Source organism: Peromyscus californicus, unplaced genomic scaffold, assembly GCF_007827085.1.
Source record: "Peromyscus californicus insignis strain IS unplaced genomic scaffold, ASM782708v3 Scaffold_4__1_contigs__length_199733344, whole genome shotgun sequence".
NCBI classification, from domain to species: domain Eukaryota; kingdom Metazoa; phylum Chordata; class Mammalia; order Rodentia; family Cricetidae; genus Peromyscus; species Peromyscus californicus.
Window position 1 is genome coordinate 163,601,188 of NW_026294562.1, and position 26,473 is coordinate 163,627,660.

The 26,473-nt window shown below is 47.7% G+C and overlaps 2 protein-coding genes across 2 annotated transcripts; both read left to right on the forward strand.

Annotated features, from left to right (window-relative positions):
* Positions 1-5,276: 5,276 nt before the first annotated feature.
* Positions 5,277-9,557, forward strand: Rps5 (ribosomal protein S5). Its single transcript, XM_052761477.1, has 6 exons — positions 5,277-5,410; positions 6,183-6,291; positions 8,255-8,464; positions 8,594-8,722; positions 9,270-9,368; positions 9,443-9,557. Exons 2-6 carry the CDS (start codon positions 6,184-6,186, stop codon positions 9,509-9,511), a joined length of 615 nt encoding a protein of 204 aa, XP_052617437.1. The 5' UTR covers positions 5,277-5,410; position 6,183; the 3' UTR covers positions 9,512-9,557.
* Positions 9,558-9,656: 99 nt separating this feature from the next.
* Positions 9,657-13,254, forward strand: Rnf225 (ring finger protein 225). Its single transcript, XM_052761474.1, has one exon. It carries the CDS (start codon positions 11,019-11,021, stop codon positions 11,997-11,999), a length of 981 nt encoding a protein of 326 aa, XP_052617434.1. The 5' UTR covers positions 9,657-11,018; the 3' UTR covers positions 12,000-13,254.
* The last annotated feature ends 13,219 nt before the right edge of the window (positions 13,255-26,473 follow it).

The following is a 26,473-nucleotide window of genomic DNA, read 5'->3' on the forward strand; positions in this document are numbered from 1 at the left end:
TGGGTGGGGGGGTGGGAGGGTAGATGGGAGGCGGGAGGAGGGAATGGGTGGAGAGGAGGGAGGGGAAATTGCAGTATGTAAATGAAAAAATGTAATTTTAAAAAAAAAAAAAACAAATATGCCTCCCACGTCCAGCCATGGTTGGACATGCTGCTTGGTTGCAAGAACAAAGGCCCAGAGCAGTGGGAATAGTCAGCTTGTCTGCCATGGAGTCTACAGAGGGGGAGACAGACCGATGCTGCAGGAGCTCAGGGAGCAACAGAGATGCCTGTCATTGGTTCATTCTGTTTGTTTTTTTTTTTTTTTTTTTACATCTACTAATCTCTTATGTGGGTGTATGCTGAACCATCTCACCAACCCCATTTTGCTTGCTTGTGTGTCCTTAAGATGGATTTATTGTTGTGGGGAGGGATACATATTCAACAGCATACATGTGGAGATTAGAGGACAATTTTGGGCGAGTTGTCTCTTTCCACCTTTTTATTTCTTTTTTCCTTTAATTTTTCAAGACAGGGTTTCTCTGTGTAACAGCCCTGGCTGTCCTGGAACTCACTCTGTAGACCAGGCTAGCCTCAAACTCACAGAGATCCACCTGCCTCTGCCTCCCAAGTGCTTGGGATTAAAGGTGTGAACCACCATCGCCTGGCTCTTTCCACCTTCTTTTGAAATAGGTTTTCTTGTGTCTGCCACTGCATGGCCAATGCTCCGGTTTCCTCATCCCATCTTATTACAAGTAATAACATGATTATGCAATATGCAGAATCTCCTTGGAAGAGGTTGAAGAGCAGAGTAAATTCTTCCCTAGGTCACGCCAGGTCCATAAAAAAGGACCAAATTTAGGCACCCGAAGAGCTGTGGGAGACACAGTGCAGGGAGGACCGGTCAGGTGAGATAGGAGACTTCATGTTCTAGAGCCAGCCTCTTTAACTCCCGTCCTTCCCTTCTTTTGCTGAGAAACCATTACTTCATCTCTCTAGCCTATCATGCTATGTAAAATGGGGTGTCTGTGTCTAAGGTTGTCCTGAAGAATAAATGATCTGTATTGTCTATATAGAGTTTGCAAGGGGTTTACCACAGGATGAGTCCAACTAGGAAGGGACCAATGAATAAGGAGGGCTGGCAATCCAGATTGGCACCATAGAGCTGTCAGGAGTCTCTCCAAGGTGAGATGGAAGCAAAGGCCAATCAGGGCAGAGGTGGGTTTCTAAGGCATTTTAGTTTCCTGTGAATGGTGACTTAGAACAACAGCAATTTATTCCATAATTCTGAAAGCCAGTAGTTCAAAAATCAAGGTATTGTAGGATCCTGTACCCCATGGAGGCTGGAGGAAAGGATGTTTTCATACCAATTCCAATTTCTAATGATTGGTGGCACAGCCCTTAAATCCCAGGAGCAGGCACTCAGGAGACAGAGGCAGGAGGATCTCTGTGATTTGGAGGCTAGCCTGGTCTTTATAGTGAGCTCCAGGACAGCCAAGGCTACATAGAGAGACCCTGTCCAAAAAAAAAAAAAGGAAAAGGGAAAAAAACTAAACCAATTTCTGGTGGCTCCAGGTATTTCTTGGCTTATGGCTGCATCACTCCAATTTCTGCTTCTATGGTCACATGGCCTTTCCTCTATCCACTTTTTCCTTCTCCTCTCTTTCCCTCTTACTACTAAAATTCTTTCCAAAGGGAAGATGCAAGCAGTGTCTACTCAGTCTCCTAAGGTTCCAATGGCAAACCAAGGCACATTTCACCAAACTTCACTCTGGGGAACCAGTATGAGTTCGTTGGGTTTCCTTACAAGGCACAGGTGAAAGGTTACTTAGAGGGGTATAGATACTCCTCCCCCAACAGGCCCCACCTTAAAAGCCTTTATCTGGTAGAAGGGATGGTTTCCCCATAGCCATAGCTGCATAAATGGTGCCTCCCTCCCCTAGTCTTCCTGGCCTATATATTCTGGCCCCTTCAAGACAACATCCAATTAAGGCAGAGTTGCATACAACTATATACTTAGGTGAGATCTTATGACCCTTCCCAACCCTCCATGACAGAGTGTAAACAGTCAAGTCTAGATTGTATAATATTTCTGCAAGGGGCTCAGCTGAACTCCCCCAAATGGTGGTTTCTTGGCTCTGAGGATAGCCAAAACCTCCTTCCCCCATATCCCCTTTTTTTGTGGGATGGTGGTGCTGGGGATCTAACAGTTTCTTACATATAGGCAACGGTTCTGTCTCTTACAAAGGCCAGTCTCAGTAATCCAGGATGATTTCATCATTAGATCCTTACATACATCCTAGTTCAAAAAGGTCACATCCACAGTCTGAATATTAGAACAGGAACAGACCTTTCTGGGGGAAGGGGAGCACTATCCCACCCACCTAGACAGCAAACAATAGCCAGGCCAGAGTGGATGGTGATGATGGATCTATCTGTCATGGATATGAGGCCAAGTTTGGGACTCAGTAGGTCTAGACTGGTCTCTACCAGGTAGACAGACTTATCCAATACCCACACATTCCAAAGCAGGTGAAAATCAGGTGAATGATTTAAACAGACATCTACGGTATCATCAGCAAGAGCCATGAGGAGCTATCATGAGACTGAAAATTGTAGGAAGGCAGGATTGTAGCCCTGTCCACAGATAGAGTAACTACCCAAGTGCCCTGATGCCTTCCATGAGGTGAGTCTAACAGACCCTGAGACCTTAGCACAACTGACTCCATGATGGAAGTACCATTCAGGCTGTAAAACTCAGCACATGGACAGCACCACCTGCCAAAACAAAAACAAAGACCTAATCCATCAAAGTCCATAGTTCCTAGAAAGCCTCTAAATGTACTAACCTTGCTTTTTGGCTTCTGTAGTTCTGCTTCTGCCTAAAAGTGTTCTTGTTAACTGAAATATGTCAACCCAGGATATGGTTTTTGTGCTTAAAAGCTCACCCTGAGAAAGGCTTGGGGCTATACTGGGATCCCACCCAGGATAGTCATCAGCTGGTAATAAAGAATTTCTATTGGCTTAAATCTGTGTCCAAGTATTTTTCTTTGATGGATAACCCACAACAGTTGGGAGGCAGAAGCAACAGATGTGGTGGTGCACGCCTATCGTCCCAGTACTCTGGAGGCAGAGCATGCACATCTCTGAGTTTGAGGCCAGCCTGGTCTACAGAGCAAGTTCCAGGACAGCCTCTAAAGCTACACAGAGAAACACTGTCTCGAAAAATAAAAAAAAAAAAAAAAAAGAAAGAAAGAATCTTAGGGGTGCTCTAATCCCAACTTTTCATTTTATTGTATTTTGAGACGAGGTTTCTCTGTGTAGCTTTGGAGCCTTTCCTGAAACTCATTCTGTAGCCCAGGCTGGCCTTGAACTCACAGAAATCCGCTTGCCTCTGCCTCCCTGAGTGCTGGGATTAAAGGCGTGCACCACCACCACCACCACCACCACCACCACCACCACCACCACCACCACCACCACCACCACCACCACCGCCTGGCTTCTAATCCCAACTTTTGAGAGGCAAGAGACAGGCAGATCTGAGTTCGAGGCCAGTTTGGTCTACACAGCAATTTGCAAGCTAGCCACGGCTACATAATGAGACTTTGTCTCAAAATATTAATAATAATTCTAACCGCTTTGGTTGTTGTTTTGAAGTAGAATCTCCTGTAGCCCAAAATGGCCTTAAACTCACTGTGTAGTAGAAGGTGCCCTGAACTCTCAGTTCTCCTGCTTCTATTTCCCAAATGCTGGGGTGTCAGGTGTGCATCACCACCCCTGGCTTGAGCAAACTGAATTTTACCTTTGCAAGTCAATTTCTGGAGTGTTTCTCTAAACCTACGGGCCATATTCAGGAGCGCCTCACTTCATGAGGTCTATAAAAATGCCCATTATCAACCATTATGGTGAAGCCACAGCTTTCAAGGTAGGGTAACACTCCGCTCCTCCCCAGCCCCACTCCCAAAACAACCACAAGCAAGGCACAGCCTTAAAATCTGCAGCTCAGAGACTGGCTGGCTTATTAGGTAGGATTCCTGAGAATCCCCTTTTCCCTCCGACCCCACACATAAGGCTTGAACTGAGATCAGAAGGAACTTTTTTTTTAAGATTTATTTATTATGTATACAGTGTTCTGCCTGCATCTCAGAAAAGGGCACCAGATCTCATTACATATGGTTGTGAGCCACCATGTGGGTGCTGGGAATTGAACTCAGGACCTCTGAAAGAGCAGCCAGTGCTCTTAACCTCTAAGCCATCTCTCCAGCCCCCAGAAGGAACTTTTATCCCAGCAGTCGCCCTGAGAAAGTTCGGGAGCTATCCGCTTCCAGACCTGACCTGTTCATAAAGACCATTTTAAGAGTAGCTAGGGAAGAGGATAGAGGCCTGTGTAGGGTGGTTAACTTATTTCTGTATAGTGACTATTTCCCATTCTGTCCTTAGGCGACAAATGCAGAGGTCAGCCTAGTTAAAAGAACACACCTGTGCCTGGCGGTGGGGGCGCACGCCTTTAATTCCTGCTCCAGGAAGGCAGAGGCAGAAGGATTTCTGTGACGTTCGGCCCAGGCTGGTCTACAGAGCGAGTTCCAAGACAGCAAGGGCTACACAGAAAAACCCTGTCTGGAAAAAGCAAAACAACAAAAAACACCTCAGTCTGCAGGCAACGAGTCCCGGTTATAAACACGAAGTCGTTGGGATTTCAGATGAAGTTGTCACCCGAGAGATCCTCGGTGCGGACAATCTCACCGCCCTCCAGAACTCCCTCCATGTAACCCTCCCCCGGGCGGGTCACACAGCTGCTGATTGGTGGTCAGAGTCTCGCGTCCTGAGGGAAAAAAGGCCGGACAAGAGAAGCCAGAGTGCTTAAGATGGAAGTGGTCCCATACCGGAAGCCTGGGACACGCCGAGCCCCGCTGGCCAGGAAGGTAGAGAGGGTGGGGCCGATGCTTGCGAACCCGGATCAGTGGTGACCACCAGACCCGACCCCACCATTTTGTCGAGAAATACTGAGCCGACCTGGCTGCCTTAGAGGATCCCACGGTCCCTGGCGCCTTGGCTTTGCAGCCCGTTTGCCGTGAGCGTGGACTGGACGGCTGCCCTTTTTAGATATGGCGGTGTTCGTTTCGCGGACGTTTCTGCGCATGTTCACCGACACACACAAGCTCGGCAGGTACTTCAGACATCGGCCAGAAGATGGTTGTGGCGCTGTTTCTGAAAGTGCACATGCTCTGTACGGCTCAAAGGGCGCGTCTCATCCTAACTCCAGATTGGTCCATGAGCACGTTTGTTCCTCTGCGCATGCGTCCCTGCCTCTGACCCGGAAGTTTTCGCTTCACTTAAAGGCGCCGGCCCGCAGCGCGCGGCCTCTTCCTGTCTGTGCCAGGACGGCGCGTGGTCCACGCCGAGCGACCGTGAAGCCCGGTCTGCGCCCTCAGGTGAGGCTGCGGAGGGGCCCGGAGTTCCAAAGGGACGGCCCTGTGTGTTCCGAGGGACATTTGGGGACCCGGAGGCGGGACCCGAGGCCTGGGCCTTCCCGTTTGGACCTCACCTCTTCCCGCCGGAAAAGAGTGTCCAGGAAACTCGCCCGGGCCGGTTACTCTTTGCCCCGTTTGCGCTGTGTTGGCTCCATACTTTTAACACTCGGCACCCTAGGAAAGTCACTTGGATTCTAGGGTTATATAGCGACCGAACATCTAGTTCCTCTTAGTTTTCTAGTGATCCTTTTGCTCAATCCACGTTTTCTTCCATGACAGTCCCTAGCGTCTCCATAGGGTCAGACAAGGAAGGAAACACTTGTATTGATTATCCCTCTGGATCCATACGGTGGTCCTTACTCCCATGTTAGTCATGACTGCTAGTTGCTTTTCGCAGGATGGACGCCTTATAAGTGCACAGTGGGAGTTTGATACAGGATATGTGCCGATGGGTGTCTGCATGGCTTCATGAGCTATATCATACTGGGTTCCGTGTACCCGCTGTTTAGCTGGGTGACTGTCGGGACCTAGATCTCGGGTTCCTGAGTAGAGAGCAGGTTCTTTCTACAGCTCAGTCGTTTTCCTAGGTTTGGAGAGAGGTTCAAAGCTTTTGGGTTCCCTTTTACTACACAGTTTCCCACAAAGTGGAGGTTAGTCTCGAGAATTTGGGGTAAATATGACTGTTCTAGGGTGGATGAACAATAACGGTTTCTTGTTGCTATCCCGTCCCCAGAATGACGGAGTGGGAGACAGCCACACCAGCAGTGGCAGAGACCCCAGACATCAAGCTCTTTGGGAAATGGAGCACTGATGATGTGCAGATCAACGATATTTCTCTACAGGTAAAAGGAACTTGGTGGTAGTCTTTTTGGCTTTTGATTGAGAGCAGATGTGGATTCTTCCAGTTCAGAAAAGGACATATGACATCTAGGTTTAAACCAGTTCGTGTTTATAGCCAGATAGAAGAGCAATAACTGGACAGCCATATCCTTGCCTTGTTACAACCTATACCAAAAGTTGTTACAGTGTATTGTAATTTTTTTTTTTCTTTTCTGAATCCATTGTCTTTTGAGACAGGGCCTTGACTATGTAGCCCTGGCTGGCTTGGAACTCATAGAGATCCTCCTGCCTCTGTTCCCCAAGTGCTGGAATTAAAGACTTGTGTTAATACATCTGTCTTTGTATCATTTTGCATTCATATGTTCAGTTGGCAGTATCTTCTGATCACTTTAACCAACCTGAACAATGTTGGCACCCTTGTCAAAGTCAGTTGGTAAGCTGGGCATGGTGGTGTGTGCCTGAACTGTTGCTTTCAAGCTGCAGTAAGAGGATTTTGAGTATGAGGCCAGTTGTAGCTACATAGTGAGATGTCCCTACTGCCCCCTCCTAAGTGTCAGTTGGCTCTGGGTGTGTGGGTGCTATTTAATGGCCGTGTTAGTATATGTGCAAATTAAAGTGGTGGTGCTGTTTCTCTTTTTTGCACTCATATCCCTTTTGAGACAGTCTCATATAGCTCAGGCTAGCCTGAAACCCACTATATAGTGGAAAGAGCTAATAATCATCTTGTGCATTCTGCACAAATGCTGGGATTGTAGGCATATATCACCATGCCCAGGTTTACACACCGCTGGAAATTGAACCCAGGTTTTTGTATGTGCAAGGCAAGGCCCTACTGACTTCAACTACATTCTTAGGCTCTCTTGTCCCTTTTGTTCAAAGAAATTAAATTAAAATAAAGATGCCACAGAATGGGCCTGTGCAGGGGCTCTGCTTGTAAAGACAGTTGCTACTAAGCCTGGCAACATAAATTTAACCCTTGGAATTCACAGATAGAAGAAGAAAACTGACAGCTGTAAATTATCCTCTGACTTCTATACATACATAACATGTATGTAAATAACAAGTAAATAAAGGAGAAAGGTATACAACAGGACCCAGGTATTCTATCCAAAGTATACTCAGCCTTGTCTGGTGGGTCTTTACTTTGTGCGTTTGTTTATAGAGGTCTGCGATCTTATTTTTGCTGTTAGGGATCGAATCCAGGGCTATTCACACGCTAGGCCAACTACCACCTAACTAACTGCAATGTTACCCAGGAATACCTGGGAACTTCTTGGGTAAGGGGTAAGATTGTAAATGTTTTCTGTCTCACAGGTCACATTAGATCTCAATTATTTTTCTCTTTTTTTTATGTATTTATTTGTATTTTATGTACATTGGTGTTTTGCCTACATGTATGTCTGGGTGAGGGTATTGGATCCCCTGGAACAGGAGTTATAGAGAGTTGTGAACTGCCATGTAGGAGCTGGGAATTGAACCTGGGTCCTCTGGAAGAGCAGCCAGGGCTCCTAACCTCTGAGCCATCTCTCCAGCGCCCCGCCCCCCCCCTTCTTTTTTCCTTTTTTATATGACTTAATTGAGAGAGTGTGTGTGTCTTACTATGTAGTCATGGCCTGGGATCACCATGTTGCCAGAATAATCAACCAAGTGCTGCCAAGTGTCCTGTAGTGCACTGGACAGCCCTCTCCTCCAGTAAGGTCTCAGTGTGTTGCCCTGACTATGCTGAAAGACACTGTAGACCAGGCTGGTTTTGAACCATTAGTGATCCTCCTGCCTCCCGAGTGTTGGAATGTAGAGGTGTGTGTGTGTGACTTCACCAGTCACTTGTTCAGTTCTATTCTCAAGGCTCACATTCACGGCCTGCTGGGGCATGCCATGCCTTGAGCCAGTTCTCAGTCCCCTCCGATGCCCCTCTGAGGCCGGTCCCAACCCTGACTGCCCCTTCATCCTCACTTTGCCACCCAGGATTACATTGCTGTGAAGGAGAAGTATGCCAAGTACCTGCCCCACAGTGCGGGGCGGTATGCCGCCAAGCGCTTCCGAAAAGCCCAGTGCCCCATTGTGGAGCGCCTCACTAACTCCATGATGATGCACGGCCGCAACAACGGCAAGAAGCTTATGACTGTGCGGATCGTCAAGCATGCCTTTGAGATCATCCACCTGCTCACTGGTGAGGTAAGACTGCCCTTGATTCATGCCAACGCTTCACGGTGCATGTGCCAGATTCATCACCTGTGACACTGCCACCTTGTTCTGGGGGAGATTGGGAGTGGGTGTCAGGCTCATGGCCTCCCTTTCTGCCAGAACCCTCTGCAGGTCCTGGTGAATGCCATCATCAACAGTGGCCCCCGGGAAGACTCAACCCGAATTGGGCGAGCTGGGACTGTGAGACGGCAGGCTGTGGATGTGTCCCCACTGCGCCGTGTGAATCAGGTGCGTCAGGCTTGTGAAGGGCTGGGACAGGAACCACCAGCATGAGTGGGTGGAGTTCTGGCTTGCATGTTTTACCCAGAGCCTCACTTCCTCCAGGAAACCTTCCTGGATTTCCACCCTGTGTGGGCAAATGGAGTCCCAGCCTTCCTCCTAGGTTTGGTTCATTTAATTCCTCGTGTGTAGTTTTAAAGCAGGTTTAGGGTTTTTTTATTTATATGTTTTAAACTTGATCCATTTATGAGCCTGTTGAGTGGTGACATAAATAAGTTTTAACTATTTGAGAGGCACAAGGTGGATTTGCTTGATCCTTCCATACTATGATGAAGTCAAGAGCATCTTACACTTTGCTGGCACTTAAGTAGTAGGGACCCATGTTTTTTTTGTTTTGTTTTTTTAGCCCGCTGTCTGATAGGATGTCTGCTCCCTTGTATCTCATCTCTGGGTGACAGCGTGTAGTGATGAAAAGCAGGTTTCTGTAGAGGTGGGTCCCAGATCACTGGGAAGACTGGTACCCTTTTGTGGCCTGAGCCCTATCTGTCTTCTCTAGGCCATCTGGCTGCTGTGCACAGGAGCTCGTGAGGCCGCTTTCAGGAACATCAAGACAATTGCTGAGTGCCTTGCAGATGAGCTCATCAATGCTGCCAAGGTGGGTCGGGGCACACCTTGGGCTGGGTACTGGGGGCTCATCCACCATTCAGAGCTAACCACCTGTCCTTGCAGGGCTCCTCCAACTCCTACGCCATCAAGAAGAAAGATGAACTGGAGCGTGTGGCCAAGTCTAACCGCTGATTTCCCAGCTGCTGCCTAATAAACTGTGTGCCCTTTGGGAAAGTTCCACCTGCCTTTGTTCTTGTCTGTCATTGAGGGGGTAGGGTGCTTCCCATGGCTATAGGGGATGCTCTCCTTCCTGGCATGTTGGCCCACGAGAAATGTATTTCCCTGGCAAGTACCACTCTGGTCTAGTGCTGGTCACAGTGTAAACTCAGTGCCTGGGAATGACCCATTAAGTACTGGGAGTGAGGGGTGGATTGCTGTTACCCTCTGGGTCTGATAAGGGGAAGGGCTGGGGTGCTAAAGATCCATAGTGTATACACACAACATTGAGGTTGTGTTTCAGATAGTCCCTGTTGGGGCTGGAGAGATGGCTCAGAGGTTAAGAGCACTGGCTGTTCTTGCAGAGGTCCTGAGTTCCAGCAACCACATGGTGGCTCACAACCATCTGTAATGAGATCTGACACCTTCTTCTGGCATGCAGGCTGAACACTGTATACATAGTAAATCTTTTTTTAAAAAGTAGTCCCTGTTAGGTCTGTCTAGTCAGGGTATGATGGGGTCCAGTTTGCTCACTCCCTTAGTGTTTATGTACAGGCTTCACGTGTCTCGGGGAGCCCAGCTGTGGAGGCTTTGCACAGTGGTCTATGGCCCTTGTGCGATTCAACTTCCCAGCCAGCCTTGCATCCATTATAGATCAGACTTGGTGTTCGTGCTAGTAGGAGGGGCCTGGGGGCGGGGTAAGCAGCCAGACAGGTTTGACAGGTACATGGGAACCTGGAGAGGGCTGGCCCAAGGTCAGGTGCCCTCCAGGGAGGGGCACTTGACAGCCTAGTGGCAGACAAGCCAGAAATTGGGGTCAGAACAGGAGAGACTCACCAGGATACTCATCCGAACCAGCATCGACAGGTAGGATGTCCTGCAAACTTGGCTAGTCATTCCTGTCTGGTGGTAGATCTTACACCCTGGGTTTCCTACTTTGCTTCTCAGCTATTAGGTACCTCTTGTTCCAGAATCTGGTGAACAAGTGACAGGTTCTCAGCCTTAATGTTGCGACCCTTTAGGGACAGCTCCTCATGTGGTGGTGGCCCCCAACCATAAATTATTTTTGTTGCTACTTCATAACTAATTTGACTACTGTTATGACTTGTAATATGTAGACATCTTTTCCTGTGGTCGTTGGCAACCCTTGTTAATAGGATGCGACCCGCAGATTGAGAACCACCGCCCTGGAGTCTAAATACTGCTCCTCTGTTCCCTGTGGCGCTATCCTGACTTGGTTTGGTGTCTTCCCTCTTGCATCTCCCCTAAGAAGATGGATCCTTCAGACTTTTAAAGCTGCTTCAGTCTGTTACCTACTTTATCTTGACTTTGGGGACTGAGAGTCCAACTAAGGACTCATCTCTGCCTCCTTGGACCCACTCTGCATAACTTCATTCTCCCTGCTCCCCTTTGAAATATCTTACCAACCTGCCACAACCTCCAGATCCCTACCTGAGCCCTTCTCCTCATAGGTACAATCTGGATGCCGTGTCCTCGGCTTCTCTGGCTCCGCCGCCACCGAGCCTCCCAGGGCTCAAGCCCGGGCTCCCCAGGTACCCTCTCTGCACCCACGTCCCCTAGCAGAGGCGAAAATGAGGACGCAGAAGAGGAGGAGGGCGATGGCAACCCGGGCGACAGCCCCATCCTGCCCCCTGCATCCCCCATGGAGTGCCTTATCTGCGTGTCACCCTTCGACGGCGTTTTCAAGCTACCAAAACGCCTGGACTGCGGCCACGTCTTCTGTCTCGAGTGCCTGGCCCGCCTATCCCTGGCTACGGCGGGTGGCGGTGACGCAGTGGCTTGCCCCATGTGCCGTGCGCCCACACGCTTGGCCCCGCGCCGGGGGCTCCCCGCTCTACCCACGCAGCCGAGCCTGCTGCCTCGCGAGGCGCGCGTGGCACCCCCACGCCAGGGCTCCGTGCGATTCGACCGCCGCCGAGGGCTCCTGTACCTGCGGCCCCCGCCACCGTCTCCGGGGCCACGCAAGAGCCGCACAGCGCGAGCCCCGCCGCCTCCACCCCCGCTGCGCCTCGGCCGCCCGCTGTCGCGTCGCCTGTCCATGAGCAGCCCCACGTGGGCCTTCAACGCGGCTGTGGCTCTGGCCGTGCTGGTGGCCGCGGGCCTCGTTGTCTCTGGTGTCTACATCTTCTTCCTCATCCCTCATGTCACCACCTCCGGCCTTGGGCGGCCTCAGGTCGTAGCTCTGGCCCCCGATCCTAGCTTCTGGCAACCGCCGCGGCCCACATCAATAGCACCCTGGACCCACTCCTGGACGCTGCGCCCCACAAAGCCTGACCTGGACCTGGATAGTACCCTGCCAGAGGCTACCAAGGACACGCCAGAGCTTGAGGAGGCTACTACCAAGGACCCAGGGCCCCTGGATACACCACTGGATCAAACACCGAAGGCAGAGACTGACCTTGGCTGGAACCTGCAGGCACAGGATGATGGGAATAGGTTGTAACTACAGCAATAAATGCCTCAGTGCTATAGCCCTGTCTCCTGGCCTGAGGATTTCTGTGTTATCCTGGAGGGCATTAACAGAATGCATCTCTCCAGATTGGGGACTGAAAAGGCACGAACTCTCTCAAACCACTGTAATCATTCCATGAGAATGTCTGATTCCCATGAACATCTAATTGAAGGTACCAGGCCACGCACGACCTTTTTTTTTTTTTTTTTTTTTTTTTTGATTTATTGGAAGACCTTTGTAAGGGTCCTACTGACGATTACTTCTGAACCATACCCTTGTGTAGGTCTAGTTGGGGTACCCCTGATTCTCATCTCTGTGCAAGTCCAGCTGGCCTCTCCCCACGGTGACATCTATACAGGACTGTGTCAGGGTGCCTTAGCTTTGATCTTGATGGGATGGTGTTAGAAGCACTTCAAATCATCCTCACCACAGCCCCCTAAGGGAGACATTCCTGGTCAGCTCTGAGGATGAAGGCTCTGATCCAATCTGATCCACTCATCCTTTGGACTCACCACAGTGGGGCTGGGGCCCCTATCTTCGGAGTACAAAACTGTTGTTACTATTCTGATTATGTGTCTTGCGGCCCACAGCTAGTCTGTAAATTTCAGCACCTGCACAGCTGACGAGGACTCTGACTTGGAGGACCAGGGGTGGCCCGGCTAGGAATGGGAGGGGCCCTGACTTCTGAAAATTGGTTCTCATTTGGGAAGTATATCCCAAGCTGGTCTGGGAGTTTGATGTCTCCTCCAGACTTTGGTTTCTAGGACCTACTCAGTACCTTGTGGAACAGTTCTGGTCATCACGGCTTGGAGAGTTAAGGCCTCCCTGTGGCTCAGAATCATTCAACAGGGAAGGAAGGCCATGGCCCTCCATAGCTAACATGAGAGATGCTGGTCCTGTGTCTGCTTTAATCCCATTATCCCCATCTTCCCCCTTCTCCGGGGCTCCATCAGCTCTGCCCAGCCTTCCCTCTATGCCTCTGCTGAAGTCGAAGCCTTTCCAGCGTCCACCTCTATGGAAGGTGGCTCCTGTCTTCCTTCCAAAAGCCTTTTTGGCTAAGACACAGAGTAGGAGAAAGGCAGCTACTCTCTGCATAGGCTGACCACAGACCTCTGAAACACCGTGTCCTGGCTTACCTCACTTGGCATGAGACGATGTGTGTTAAGGGTGGGCAGCATTTTCCAGAATGAAATGTGACTTCTACATATCTGGAGGCCTCTGTGTGGTTTATTTACGTGTGTGTCCTCAGCACCAGGCATCAACTAGTACAGAATGGTTGTCGGGGTGTGACAGCATCTGAGGATGAAGCCATGGGCACCCTAGGCTTGCAAGCTCCCAGCTACCAGGGGGCCTTGGCATGCCTGTGGGAACAACTCAGCTGCTGCTACCAGGTAGGAAGCCAGAGGAAGAACATCAGGGAAGCCAAGGGTGTGTCTTCGCAGACCAGTTCTTGGGTCATACCCGGGTGCCAGCGTCACCCACAGAGACTGGGATCAATGCACTGGATCACTGGGTACCACTGCCCAGCTTCACAGGCTGGTCCAGTGGGAACAGAGTGGGAATTCTGTTTTAGTGGTCTCTGGCTCCTGTAAAAACTTACCCCTGATACCATGTCGTAGAACCACACACATTACCTCACAGTTCTGCAATCCAGAAGCCTAAGATCCTATCATGGGGCTAAAACTGAGGGGCCTCACTAAGTGTGGTGGCACAGAAATGTAATCTCAGCACCTAGGAGATGGAGGCAGGAAGACCAATATAGTTCAAGGCCACCCTTAGCAACATAGTGAATTTGAGGCCAGCCTGGTTATGTGAGATCCTGTCACAAAATAAAAATCAATAATCATTCAATAAACTTGGGTAGCCAACAGTCCCAGGTCCTTCTGAAGACTCTGGGAGAATCTCTTTCCTTAAATGTCCAGCTATTAGAACTGCCTTCCTTGTGGTTTCCTCCAAGCCAGCAACACATCTCCAAATTTCCTTGACCCTCCAGCTATCTTTTTTCACTTATAAAAATACTAGGAGCACACTGGACCCACCTAGCCAGATAATCCAAGACAATTAACCAACTCAAGGTGTGTGTGTGTGTGTGTGTGTGTGTGTGTGTGTGTGTGTGTGTGTGTGTGTGTGTTGCTGGGAACTGAACCCAAGACCTCACGAATACACTCCACCACTGATTTACATGTACAGTCATTTTTGAATATTTATTTATTTATTCATTATTATTATTTAGTTTTTCAAGACAGTTTCTCTGTGTAGACCCAACTGTCCTAGAACTCATTCTGTAGACCATGCTGGCTTCAAACTCACAGAAATCCACCTGCCTCTACCTCCCAAGTGCTGGGATTAAATAAAGGCATGCACCACCACCACCCTGCCTGAATTTTTTAAAATTGTTATTATGTATTTATGTGTATGTATATGTGTCTGTGTATGCTGTGTATATGCCCAAGGAGGTAAGAAAATTCACCTCCCTGAAGCTGGAGTTCTGGGCAGTTGTGAGCTGCCTGATGTGGGTGCTAGTAATGGAACTTGGGTCCTCTGCAAGAACAACACAAGCTCTTAACCACTGAGCCATTTTTCTAGCCCTTGAATTTTTTTTCTTTTAAGAGACATGATTTCTCTGTGTAGCCTTGGCTGTCCTAGAACTCACTCTGTAGCCCAGGCTGGCCTAGAACTTAGAGGTCCACCTGCCTCTGCTTCCCCAGTATTGGAGTTAAAAGCATGCACTACCACCATCTGGCTGAATTTTTATTTTATTGTTTGTTTTTGTTTTGTTTTTTGAGACAGGGTGTCTCTGTGTAACTCTGGCTGTCATGGAACTCACTTCTGTAGACCAGGCTGGCCTCAAACTCAGAGATCTGCCTGCCTCTGCCTCCCGAGTACTGGGATTAAAGACATGTGCCACCACTGCCCGGCCTGAATTTTTGTTTTTAAGACAGTTTTTCACTGTGTTTTCTAGGCTGGCCTTGTTGAACTTAAGAGTTCTTTCCTTCATGCCTCAGCCTTGAGCAGCTGGGGTTCCAGGCCTGTGCCACCAGTCACAGCCTCTCGTTTTTAGATCCTTCATCACAACTGCAAGTCTATTCTGCCACATAAGATATAGTCCAGGGATTAGGAAGTGAATGTTTCTGGAAGCCACTATTCAGCCCACTGAGTGGGGAGTGGGGTCTCAGAGATAGCCCCCCCCCCTCAGCCCTCCCTTCCTCCATTCCAACCTGGGTGAGTGGGGATAGGCAACAGTAGGCTTGGTCTGGACGGACCAGAAAGGGGTCTTTGGCTAGCAATACACAGGAGAAGGAGAGAAGAATCTCAGCCTGACTGTGGTCCATGAAGGCTGCCTTAAGGAAGAGACTGACTCAGAGATGGTTCAGCAGTCAAGAGCAGTGACTGCTCTTCCAGAAGTCCCGAGTTGGTGGAAATTGATCTGATGCCCTCTTCTGCATGGAGGCTAATACATGGATAGATCACTCATATATCAAATACATAAGTAAAAATCTTTTTAAAAATTTAAAAAAGGAAGGTTCCCAACAGCTGTATCTGCACGCATACTTAGGAGCTGGTGTAGCCTCCACAAATGGACAATGTGAAAGCTGGGTAGACGCTGAGGGCCCTTCCTTTCCAGTCCTAATCTACTGCCTTTTAGATGCCACTGCAGCATCTTCGCCCCTATTCATCCCAGAGCTTGGAACCTGGGCCTTTTCTCCTCCACCAAGAGGAGGCTGGTGTCAGAACCCAGAGGTTGCCCAGCATCTGCTAATTACTACCTTGGTGCCTCCCTACCTATTACTGCCTACCTTTCCCAAGCCCTGTTGCCAGCTCTCTTCTTCTGAAGTGTGGGGGCGGGGAACACGACGACACAAAGGGGCTCCATTCTACAAGACGGTTCCAGCCTTTCTCAAAGAGGGTCATAAAGATCCCCTGCCATTGTGTGGGTCCTCTTGTGGTTAAGGCCAAGATGGGCCTCAGTGAACCTTTAGGAACTAAAAACTGGAGTTGCTATGGCGATGTTGGACATCACTAAGGGGCTAGGCATTTATTCCTCACAATAATAATAATGCAGGCTCTCTAAACCTCATGACCAATCAGGAACCTGAGAGCACCGTTGCCATGACGACCCAGAGGCACCGGACGGCTGGTCCCTGGATTTGAGGGGTCTGAGGTTTCCAGACCCCAGACGAAGCAGAGGTGAACAACAGGTCAAAACGCTAAGTCATCATGTGCTTGTTCAGCCTTCTCGGGTCCACGTGGTGGAGGGCTGGTACACGCGGAGTGGTTTATGTTTGAACGTGGAGTCAATAATTCTGAATACATTCTAACACATTTGAGACAAAGTGACCGACCGAACCATGAGTGAATTTCAATGCGGTTAAATTCAAATGCAGTTGAGAGTTCAGAGCAGGTTGGTGAGATAGCTGAATCTAAAACTTAGACATTCTCCTGCCTCTGCCTCCTAAGTGCTGGCATTAAAGGCATGCACCACCAAGCCTGACCCAATATTAGCTCTTTTATTTTGTTTGTTTTTTTTGAGACAGGGTTTCTCTGTGTAGCCCTATTCTGTAATTCACTCTGTAGACCAGGTTGGCCTCAAACTCAGAGATCTACCTGCCTCTGCCTCCCAAGTGCTGGGATTAAAGGCATCTGCCACCACCATCTGGCAGTCCAATATTAGCTCTTAATACCACCTAACTCATATCTCCAAGCCCAGCAGCTTAGTGTCTGTCATCCCACACTCTAGGTGTTGGATGCTCTGGATCAGCTCACACAGAGCTCGCCAGCTGGTGGTCCTAACTGGCTCCATGAGGTTTCAATTAAGCATTCCAGGAACAACAGACATCTGAAGACAACAGCAGCCGAAGGATTCTGGTCCAAGCTGCCTGTTCATGTGACCATCAGCAGAAAGCCTCCATTTCTCATCACATCAACCTGTAAACAGGGCTGCTGGAGCATGCTCCCCACAGGCCATCTGGCTTCCTCCCAAACCAGTGAGCCAAGAGAGGAAAGAAGGCAAAAAAAAAAGCCACAGGGCTTTTTGGAGTTCGTCTTGGATTCACAATAATTTACCATCTTCCCAACGTGTCTTTAGAGATGTGTCCTGTATAATATTAGCGGGACCAGCTTTAATATTATAAATCCCAGGGGCTCAGGAGAGAGACTACGAACAGCAAGGACTATTTTCAGGAAATAGAATCTCAGCACACCGAGCTCTTTAGTCCATTCACTTTTGTTCTTCTGGGATAACATCCTATTTACACACACAGTTCTGTTCTCGTGCCTAGCTCCTTTCTTGCCTGATTTCTCTCCATATTTATCTACTGCTCCCTCTAAGTTCTATCATAATTCTGCCTCATCTAGGTCCTTCTCATCTCGTTCTTACCCAGCTAGTACTTCCCCATCTGACTCTTTTTCATCTTCCATCTCGTCCACAAATTCTCTCTGGTCAAAATCCTCCTTATCCCTCTTCATTCTCTGTCTCTAAGTTCTACCCAAGTCTCTCAGGCGTCCAGTTATAAACCCAAGCAGCAATTCCCTGGTCGAGCAAGTTCACCAGGCTTGGATTCTACGGGGTCATAAAGGTAGATAAGAATTTTCCTCAGGCAGTGACCACCAGGCTTTCTTTTACAACCTGAAAATGGGAGTGGTAAAAGAGAAGGTCAGCTGAGTGCTAATGACTGTTAGTATATCGAAAAGGGGATCTATGTACTCAGTCTACATTCCTGGAAGTGGTTAGGTAAGAAGTTAGGGGTCCATTAGTAAGGTTATATAAAAAAGGAGGGTCTCACCCTAAATTGCACAAGAAATAAAGCTATCCTCCTGACCTAGGAGACAGGTGTTGTTTCGTATGGCCTTGGATGTTTGATAGGCATTTTAGATAAATACACTATTAGGAGTTCTTGGAGGCCCACAAGAAAATCATTTTAGGAACCAGCTTATATATATACAAAAGCTAAAATATCACCAAGACTTCTTTTCTTTTTTTTTTTTTTTTTTTTTTTTTGGTGGCACACACCTTTAATCCCAACACTTGGAAGGCAGAGATTGAGGCAGGAGGATCTCTGTGAGTTCGAGGCCAGCCTAGTCTAAAAAATGAGTTTCCAACCACCTGTGTGGTTGAAAAAAAAAAAAAAACTCAAAAAGAAAAGGAGACAAAGAGTTAAATCAGATCATTGATAGCAGTCTCTGCTCTCTCGTTCCTGGCTAACCTCTCAGCTATTGGCACCAACTGGGCCTCTAATTCTCATTTTGATTTCACCAAGACTTCTGAAGCCATGACTTGACCTTTGGAGAAGTCCTTGACTTTTCCAAGTAGTAGCTTTTGTGATAGTGCCTGAATTCCATTACGTTTTCCTGCGGCGTGCAGCAGATGTGAGACCTGTGCCAGAATCTGCCTCGAAGCCTGGGTGACTTACTGTGACCTGCCACCTACATCACTGAGTCAGCTGCTCACCGAAGTCAGCCACTGGGCAGTAAAGGGTTAACTGAGCAGGCCTGGATTGCTCAAACCCTGCACATTCCAGAGAGATCTGGCCCTCCCTTCCCATGATTCCAGGAGAGCATCTCTAAGCCTTGGAATATCCTGCCTAGTAAGTCTTATGTACCTGGTAGTCTATGCCGACAACACTATTTATGGCATGAGCCTTAGGCCACACTATCAAATTGATCTTTAGGGCAGCTGGAGACTAAGTTCATTAAGGGAGCAAGGTACTACATATTTTTGTTACTCTTTTCCAAATAAAAACCCTGGATGTGGCCAAGGCTAGGATTGAGGTCCTCTTGTTGGCAACTGTGGTATAAACTTTTCCTGAGAAAGAAAAAAAAGTCTCAAATACTATAGAATTGTATTACATGAAATACATAGAATATACAAATTCATAGAGACAGAAAGATTAGACGTTATCTCAAGACAGAGAAGAAAGGAATATAGAGCAATGATTTCCTAAGTACAAAATCTCTGTTATTGTGTGTTGGAAAAACACCATAAATGGACAGCAGTATCAGGACATAATATCATGAATGCAATAAATCAATACAATTAATGTAATTAATGAATATTATAAATGTAATTATTGAATGAATACTGTGAATGTAATCAATGAATACCGCAAATGTAATTAATATCATGTGTAATTAATGAATATCATGAGTGTAATTAAAAAATAAAGTTAAAAAATATAAATATAGCCGGGCGGTGGTGGCGCACGCCTTTAATCCCAGCACTCGGGAGGCAGAGCCAGGCGGATCTCTGTGAGTTCGAGGCCAACCTGGTCTCCAAAGCGAGTTCCAGGAAAGGCGCAAAGCTACACAGAGAAACCCTGTCTCGAAAAACCAAAAAAAAAAAAAAAAAAAAAAAAAAAAAAAATATATATATAAATATAAAAAAAAGAAAAGAAAAGAAAAAAATGTCTCTTCACTCCAGAGAGAACATCCATGAGAGTACAAAGAAATTCTTCCAGGGCTTTCAAGACGTCTCAACATGTAAAGGAACTTGATGCCAAGCCTGATGACCCATGTTCAATCTCTGGAAACCACGTGATGGAAACTGGTTTTCTCCAGACAGCACCCTGGATTCAGTGTGTCTTTATTTATTGGAGATTCATTTTATTTTGTGTGTGTGTATGCATATATTCAGGTACTGCCACATAGATACTAAGAACCAAACTTGGGCCCTCTGCAAAAGCAACAATCTGACTACAGAGATGGCCCAGTGGTTAAGAACACTGGCTGCTCTTCCGGGGGACTCGTTTGGTTCCCAGCACCCAAGTTGGGTGGCTTACAACTGCCTGTAGCTCCAACTCTAGAGGGTCCAACACCCTCTTCTGGCCTCCATAGGCACCCATACACATGTGGTACACACACACACACACACACACACACACACGTCTTAAATTTAAAAAAGAGGCATCGAATAGTAACCAGACTCTGAGATCCACTCCTAGAGGTCTGAGGGAAAAGTGGCATAAGAAATATGTATGGGAGGTGCCTTGTGACTCCAAGGAAGTAAGATGTAAGTAGGGTATGTGACAGGACCCTTCTATCATGGATGTGGCCCTCTGCTTGCATTTGGTATTAGGGGTGAGCATTGTCCACTTGCTGATCACTGCATCAGCTGGAACTGCCATTTTAGAGTCTGGCAATGTTTGCAGATGTGACAGCCATTACTCCCAGGTAGAATGGAGGCTGCTTCATATGGCCCATTGTCTCTTGTACCATGACAAGATATTCAAGAACCCAGAGCTCATCAGTTTACTTGGTAAGATCCATGCATCTGTCCCCAGTCTACCAACCCTTCTGCCTTGTCCCCATAGGACGTTCTGTTCACCCCAAAGCTGGACTACCCAGGTCTTAGTTTTCAGTTTCCCATGTGATTGATGCAATAGGTGTGGAACTGGACTGTGTCTCCTTCCTTGTCTCCCTCTGAACAGCGTCACACACAACCCCAGATACTGACTCAAGGCTTTGTAGGGTAGAGTTTAGAGGGGGCCAGGTCTCTCACAGTGTGCCCAGCCCGTCCCACCAATCTCAGACTGTCCCTAGCTTGCTTAATTAGGACCCCCTCTGTTTTATTAAGTTTTCCTCCATAAACTGTGTGTGTGAGATGCTGAGATCAACCCCAGGGCCCCTTTGGAGATAGGCAAGCATTCTACTGATGTGCTATATCCTCAGCCTCTCCACAAGTCCTCATGTGGGGCCTGTCATGGCCTAGGTCACGTCTGAGTTCAACTATATCATTTCACATCATGTTAGATTGCTGCTCACAGCTAGCTGGCCCATGGGTCTGTGGGTCAGATAACACCTTCATGATGGTCACTTGACATCTTGTGGTGAGACAGTCAGACCCAGGCCATGATGATTTTTTGTTTTGTTTTGTTTTGTTTGAGACAGGGTTTCTCTGTGTAGTTTGGGTGCCTGTCCTGGATCTCGCTCTGTAGACCAGGGTGGCCTCAAAGTCACAGAGATCCTCCCGGCTTCCGTGATGAGTTACTAGTTCAACTTGCCACATATGGAAAGAAGGAACCTCAGCTCAACTGAAGTATTGCCTGTGCTCATGTTCATGGTGATATTTTGTTGTTGTTGTTACTAATTGATGTAAGAGTTCCCAGCCCAGCTGGGCGGTGGGGGACCACACCTTTAATCCCCAGCACTTGGGAGGCAGAGCCAGGTGGATCTCTGTGAGTTCGAGGCCAGCCTGGTCTACAGAGCGAGATCCAGAACAGGTACCAAAACTACACGGAGAAACCCTGTCTCAAAAAATATATATATAGGGCTGGAGAGATGGCTCAGAGGTTAAGAGCACTGACTGCTCTTCCAGAGGTCCTGAGTTCAATTCCCAGCAACCACATGGTGGCTCACAACCATCTATAATGAGATCTGGCGCCCTCTTCTGTATACATAATAAATAAATAAATCTTTAAAAAAATGCAGAAAAAAATATATATATATATATATAGAGAGAGAGAGTTCCCAGCCCACTGTGAGTGGTACCATCCCTAGGCAGATGGTACTGGGATGTATCAGAAAGCTAGATGAAGCCAGACAGTGGTGGCACATGCCTTTAATCCCAGCATTCGGGAGGCAGAAGCAGGCAGATCTCTGTGAGTTTGAGCTAAGAACAGAGAGCAGAACAGTTGAGGAACAGTTGAGGGCAGCTGTCAAGAAAATAGGGAAAACTAATGGAGAGCTAACCAAGACCTGAGAAGGCACAGGGTATGCAACAGGTATGGGGACAAAGCCATTCTCTAGGGATAAGGACAGCGCTATATACTAGGTATGGCAGGCCATTCAGCAAGCATGAGGACAGGCCATGCACCAGGCATGAGGATAAAGTCACACAGCAGGTATGAGAACAGCCCATCCTGGGAACAGTCACCAGGTCCCGGTCTCCTCTGGCGTGTCTCTCATGACTGATTATGGGTTCATGTTATTAGAATGGAAATGATGGAATGAAGGAGTGAGTTCCCAGTCTTCTCAGGAACAGCCAGCTCATCCCACAACAGACCCCAGTGGGGGAGACTGAACTGTACATAAAGGAAAATGTTGTACTTTACAGACAAAATAGTCAGGACATGGATATCCCTAGAAGGTGGACCCCAAACAATAACCAATGCCTCGTATTTTATAGGAAGCAACCAAGGTGACAACACTCACTCTGAAAATTTACATTTGTGTATTGCACACACTCGTGTGTGTGTGTGTGTGTGTGTGTGTGTGTGTGTGTGTGTGTGTGTGCAGGTCTTGTATAATATTTGAGTGACCAGCCTTAATATTATACATCCCAGGGGCTCAGGAGAGAAACTGTGAACGGTGAGGACTATTTTCGGGAAATAGAATCTCAGCACACAGAGCTCTTAGTCTAGTCATTTATTCTTCCAAATCTTCTTCTTCCTCCCGTACCCTGGGAGTCCAGGTATATATACACTTACAAGCAGTAATCCCTTGGCAGTGCAAAGCCAGGCTTCCAGGGTCAAACAGAGGGATGATAAGAATCACATAGAGGGGCAGTAAATGTTAATTATCATTTGCAACCCAAAAGGGAAGTGACTAATGGGAAAATGAATTAACTAAAGGCTAAATTCAGGTAATATCTAAGAAGAGGGATCTTATGTTCTCAACTATCATCTTAAACACAATTAGTAGAAAATGTTAAGAATCTCTAAGTTGCTAGTCAATGGGAGAAAATAGAACTGCCTTCTTTTTTCCTGTGGCTCCTATCTGTCCAAGCTATCTGCCATTTTTCTGCAGGGTGGGGGAAAGTGTGCTCAGTCGCTAGGCAACCTGTGTACAGCTAGATGCCTCTGGTGATAGTTAAAGGGAGATCTGGAACTAGAGGTAAGATTTAAGAAAGGAGGAAGTTAAGCTTAATTGGCACATCTGCCAGGCCTTCTCAAACAGGTAGTCTGGATGCTTAAGTCTGTTCTTAGAGAGTACAGAGGTATCTCTGATAAGGTACTTCCCTCCAACTGGGGATGGACCTGGCTGGATGCTGTCAATGATGATAATTACAGGGAGGTTTGAACTGGGGTTCTGGCTGAGCATAGCTATTAGCACACAGGTTATCTAAATATTCCTAGAAGTGGTTAGGTAAGGAGTTAGAGGTCTATAAAGTTTATAAGGCTGTAAGAAAGGAGAGTCCGAGCTAAATTGTGTAAAGCTATTGCTTAACATCCACCTGACCTAGGCGGTGTCTCTTTGTGGAATTTACCTTAAATCAGGAGACTTTCATGTGGACTGTTATTACTGCTAGTGGCTAAAGGAGATATCTGATTCCAGAGAAGGCCTTTCCTGAGGCTGTTCTCCAAATACCTGGAATGTGTATGTCCAGAGAGTGATCAGTCCACACTGTTAGCCCTTCTTAGGGAAAAGTCAATTGGGAAAACTATGAAGGCACACATGATTTTCGTAAGAGAAGACAGCTGATATATAACAAGCCAAATAACACCAAAAGCTCCTTGGAATTTGGCTTCCTCTGGAGGAAATCCTTGATCCCTCCAGGTAGTGACTTTGCCATAACCAGCTGAGTTCTTATGATATATTCCTGCGGCCGCAGCAAATATTTAACTGTGTAAAGGAGTGTTACATTTGTTTATGCTACATTTGTTTAATTATGAAAAGATGTGTTGCTGTGCCTGTCTAAGGCACCTGATTGGTCTAATAAAAAGCTGAACAGCCAATAGCTAGACAGAAGAGGGATAGGCAGAGCTGGAGGGCAGAGAGAATAAATAGGAGGAGAAATCTAGGCTTGAGAAGAACGAGAGAGAAGAGAGAGAATGAGGGAGAGAGGGAGAAGCCCAGGGCGAGGCACCAGACACAGAGTAGGACATACAGAAAGAAAGGTAAAAAGCCCCAAGCAAAACATAAAGAGAAAGAGATTAAAATAAGAGCCTAAATAGGGCTGAGCATTCATAACTAATAAGAAGTCTCTGTGTCATGATTTGGGAGCTTGCTGGTGCCCCTCCCCCCAAAAGGAAGCCTGATACAGTCTCCATCCTTCCACAGCTGGAGCCACCCAGCCTGTCCCAGGACTTGGCTTTTACACGGGTGCTGACGATCTGGTCAGGTGCTCATACTTGAATGACAAACACTTCACCAACTGAGTCCAGTCCATTAAAAGTTTTTTTTTTTTTTTTTTTGGCCGGGCGGTGGTGGCGCACGCCTTTAATCCCAGCACTTGGGAGGCAGAGCCAGGCGGATCTCTGTGAGTTCGAGGCCAGCCTGGTCTCCAAAGCGAGTTCCAGGAAAGGCGCAAAGCTACACAGAGAAACCCTGTCTCGAAAAACCAAAAAAAAAAAAAAAGTTTTTTTTTTTGTTTTTTTTGGCTGCATTTTATTATGCATCTGCATGCACCACAGCACAAGTGTGCAGATTGGGGGACAATTTGTGAAATCTCTCTCCTTCCACCACGTAGGATTGGGATCAATCTTAGGGTTCTGTCGAGGCATGTCTCGGCGTGGGCATGTGGATTCACTCAGATCTGTGGAAAGAAGACTCAGAGGCACCTTAAGAATGAGTCTAGCCGGTCGGGCAGTGGTGGCCCACACCTTTAATCCCAGCACTGGGGAGGCAGAGGCTAGCGGATCTCTGTGAGTTCAAGGCCAGCCTGGTCTACAGAGCGAGATCCAGGACAGGCACCCAAAACTACACAGAGAAACTCTGTCTGGGGAAGGGGGGAAGAATGCTAGCCTTTCGTGGCTGCAGGAGAATCCAGTCTCTAAAGACTGAAGCACTTTTCCTTCGCCCAGGGCATTTTTATTTTTCTTCATATTTCCACTTCAGCCAGTTGATTTCCATATGCTCAAAACCACCTGAATAAAGCTTCCAAAAACACAACGCCAAGTGCAAATTTCTCAATTCACTAGATACCACAGTTTTCCAGGTTTCCTGAACCAAGTTTTGCATAGACTTTGTATTCTTGGGAGACTCTCAAACAAGATTCACATAGGGTGGCAAGAGAAACAAAGGGTATCTGCTACACAAACAATGAATTAGGGCAAGGTGCTACTCTCTGGAGCCAGGCCAGGTGTAGCCCAGTGGGAATTCTCCTATTGCTGCAACAAAACACCGTGACCAAAAAGCAATATGGGAAGGAAAGGGCCTATTCGGCTTATGTTTCCATGGTGATGTCCATCACTGAAGGAAGTCAGGGCAGAAATTCAAACAGGGCAGGATTCTGGAGGCAGGAGCTGATGCAGAGGCCACAGAGGGGAGCTGCTTATTGACTTGCTTCTCATGGCTTGCTCAGCCTGCTTTCTTATACAGCCCAGAACCACCAACCCACTATGGGCTGGGCCCTCCCCCATCAATCACTAATTAAGAAAATACCGGCCGGGCGGTGGTGGCGCACGCCTGTAATCCCAGCACATGGGAAGCAGAGGCAGGTGGATCTCTGTGAGTTCGAGGTCAGCCTGGTCTACAGAGCTAGTCCAGGACAGTCTCCAAAGCTACAGAGAAACCCTGTCTCGAAAAACCAAAAAAAAAAAAAAAAAGAAAAGAAAATACCTTGTAGCTGAATCTCCCCGTCCCCCACCTAAGACAGAGTTTCTCTATGTAGCCCTGGCTGGCCTCAAACTCAGAAATCTGCCTGCCTCTGCCTCCCAAGTGCTGGGGTTAAAGGCATGTGCTACCACTGCCTGGCTTGTAGCCAGATCTAATGGAGACATTTCTGAAATAAGGTTCCCTCCACTCTATTTTTTGTGTCAAGTTGATCTAAGACTAGGCAGCACAGGATCCAAGTCAGGTCTTCAGGCTTGGCAGCAAGCACCTTAACCTGCTGAGCCTAGTATACTCCAGACCAGCCTCCAACTCACTTTGTAGGCAGGGATGACTTCCAACTCATCCTCCTGCCTCCACTCCACGAAGAAATTATAGGCATAAGCCTCCACCTGCTGCCAGAAATTTAGACTTTTACATTCCAATGTTGACGCCCCATGACCTGTGGTAGGTAGAATGTGTGAAAGTGTGAGGGTGTTCATGCATGCCTTCACCCCAGTAATTGATTTCCAAGGGCACCATGGGATAAGTCAGAAAGCTAGCTGGGGAGAATGAGGAAGCCAGTGGTTTATTATAGATGCCTGGAAGATACAGGTCATATCCTCTAAGATGAGTTTGGCTTTTTTTTTTTTCTCGAGACAGGGTTTCTTTGTGTAGTCCTAGAGGTCCTTGGAACTCATTCTGTAGAACAGGCTGGCCTGGAACTCACAGAGATCCACCTGCCTCTGCCTCTGCCTTAATCTGCAGGGATTAAAGGTCTGCGCCACCACCACTAGGCTGAGTTTGGTTTATCCGAGACAGGACCTTGCTCTGTAGACCAGGCTGCTCTGTAACTCTTGATCCTCCTGCCCCTGGCTCCAGGGTGGTGTGCTCCACCACATTGGGCCTCGACAGCTCACTTTGCTGTGTGTGCCAGGGATTGACTAGGCCCTAATCACTAGGACCTTGCACTTGTTAAACACTTTTTTCACCCCTAAACT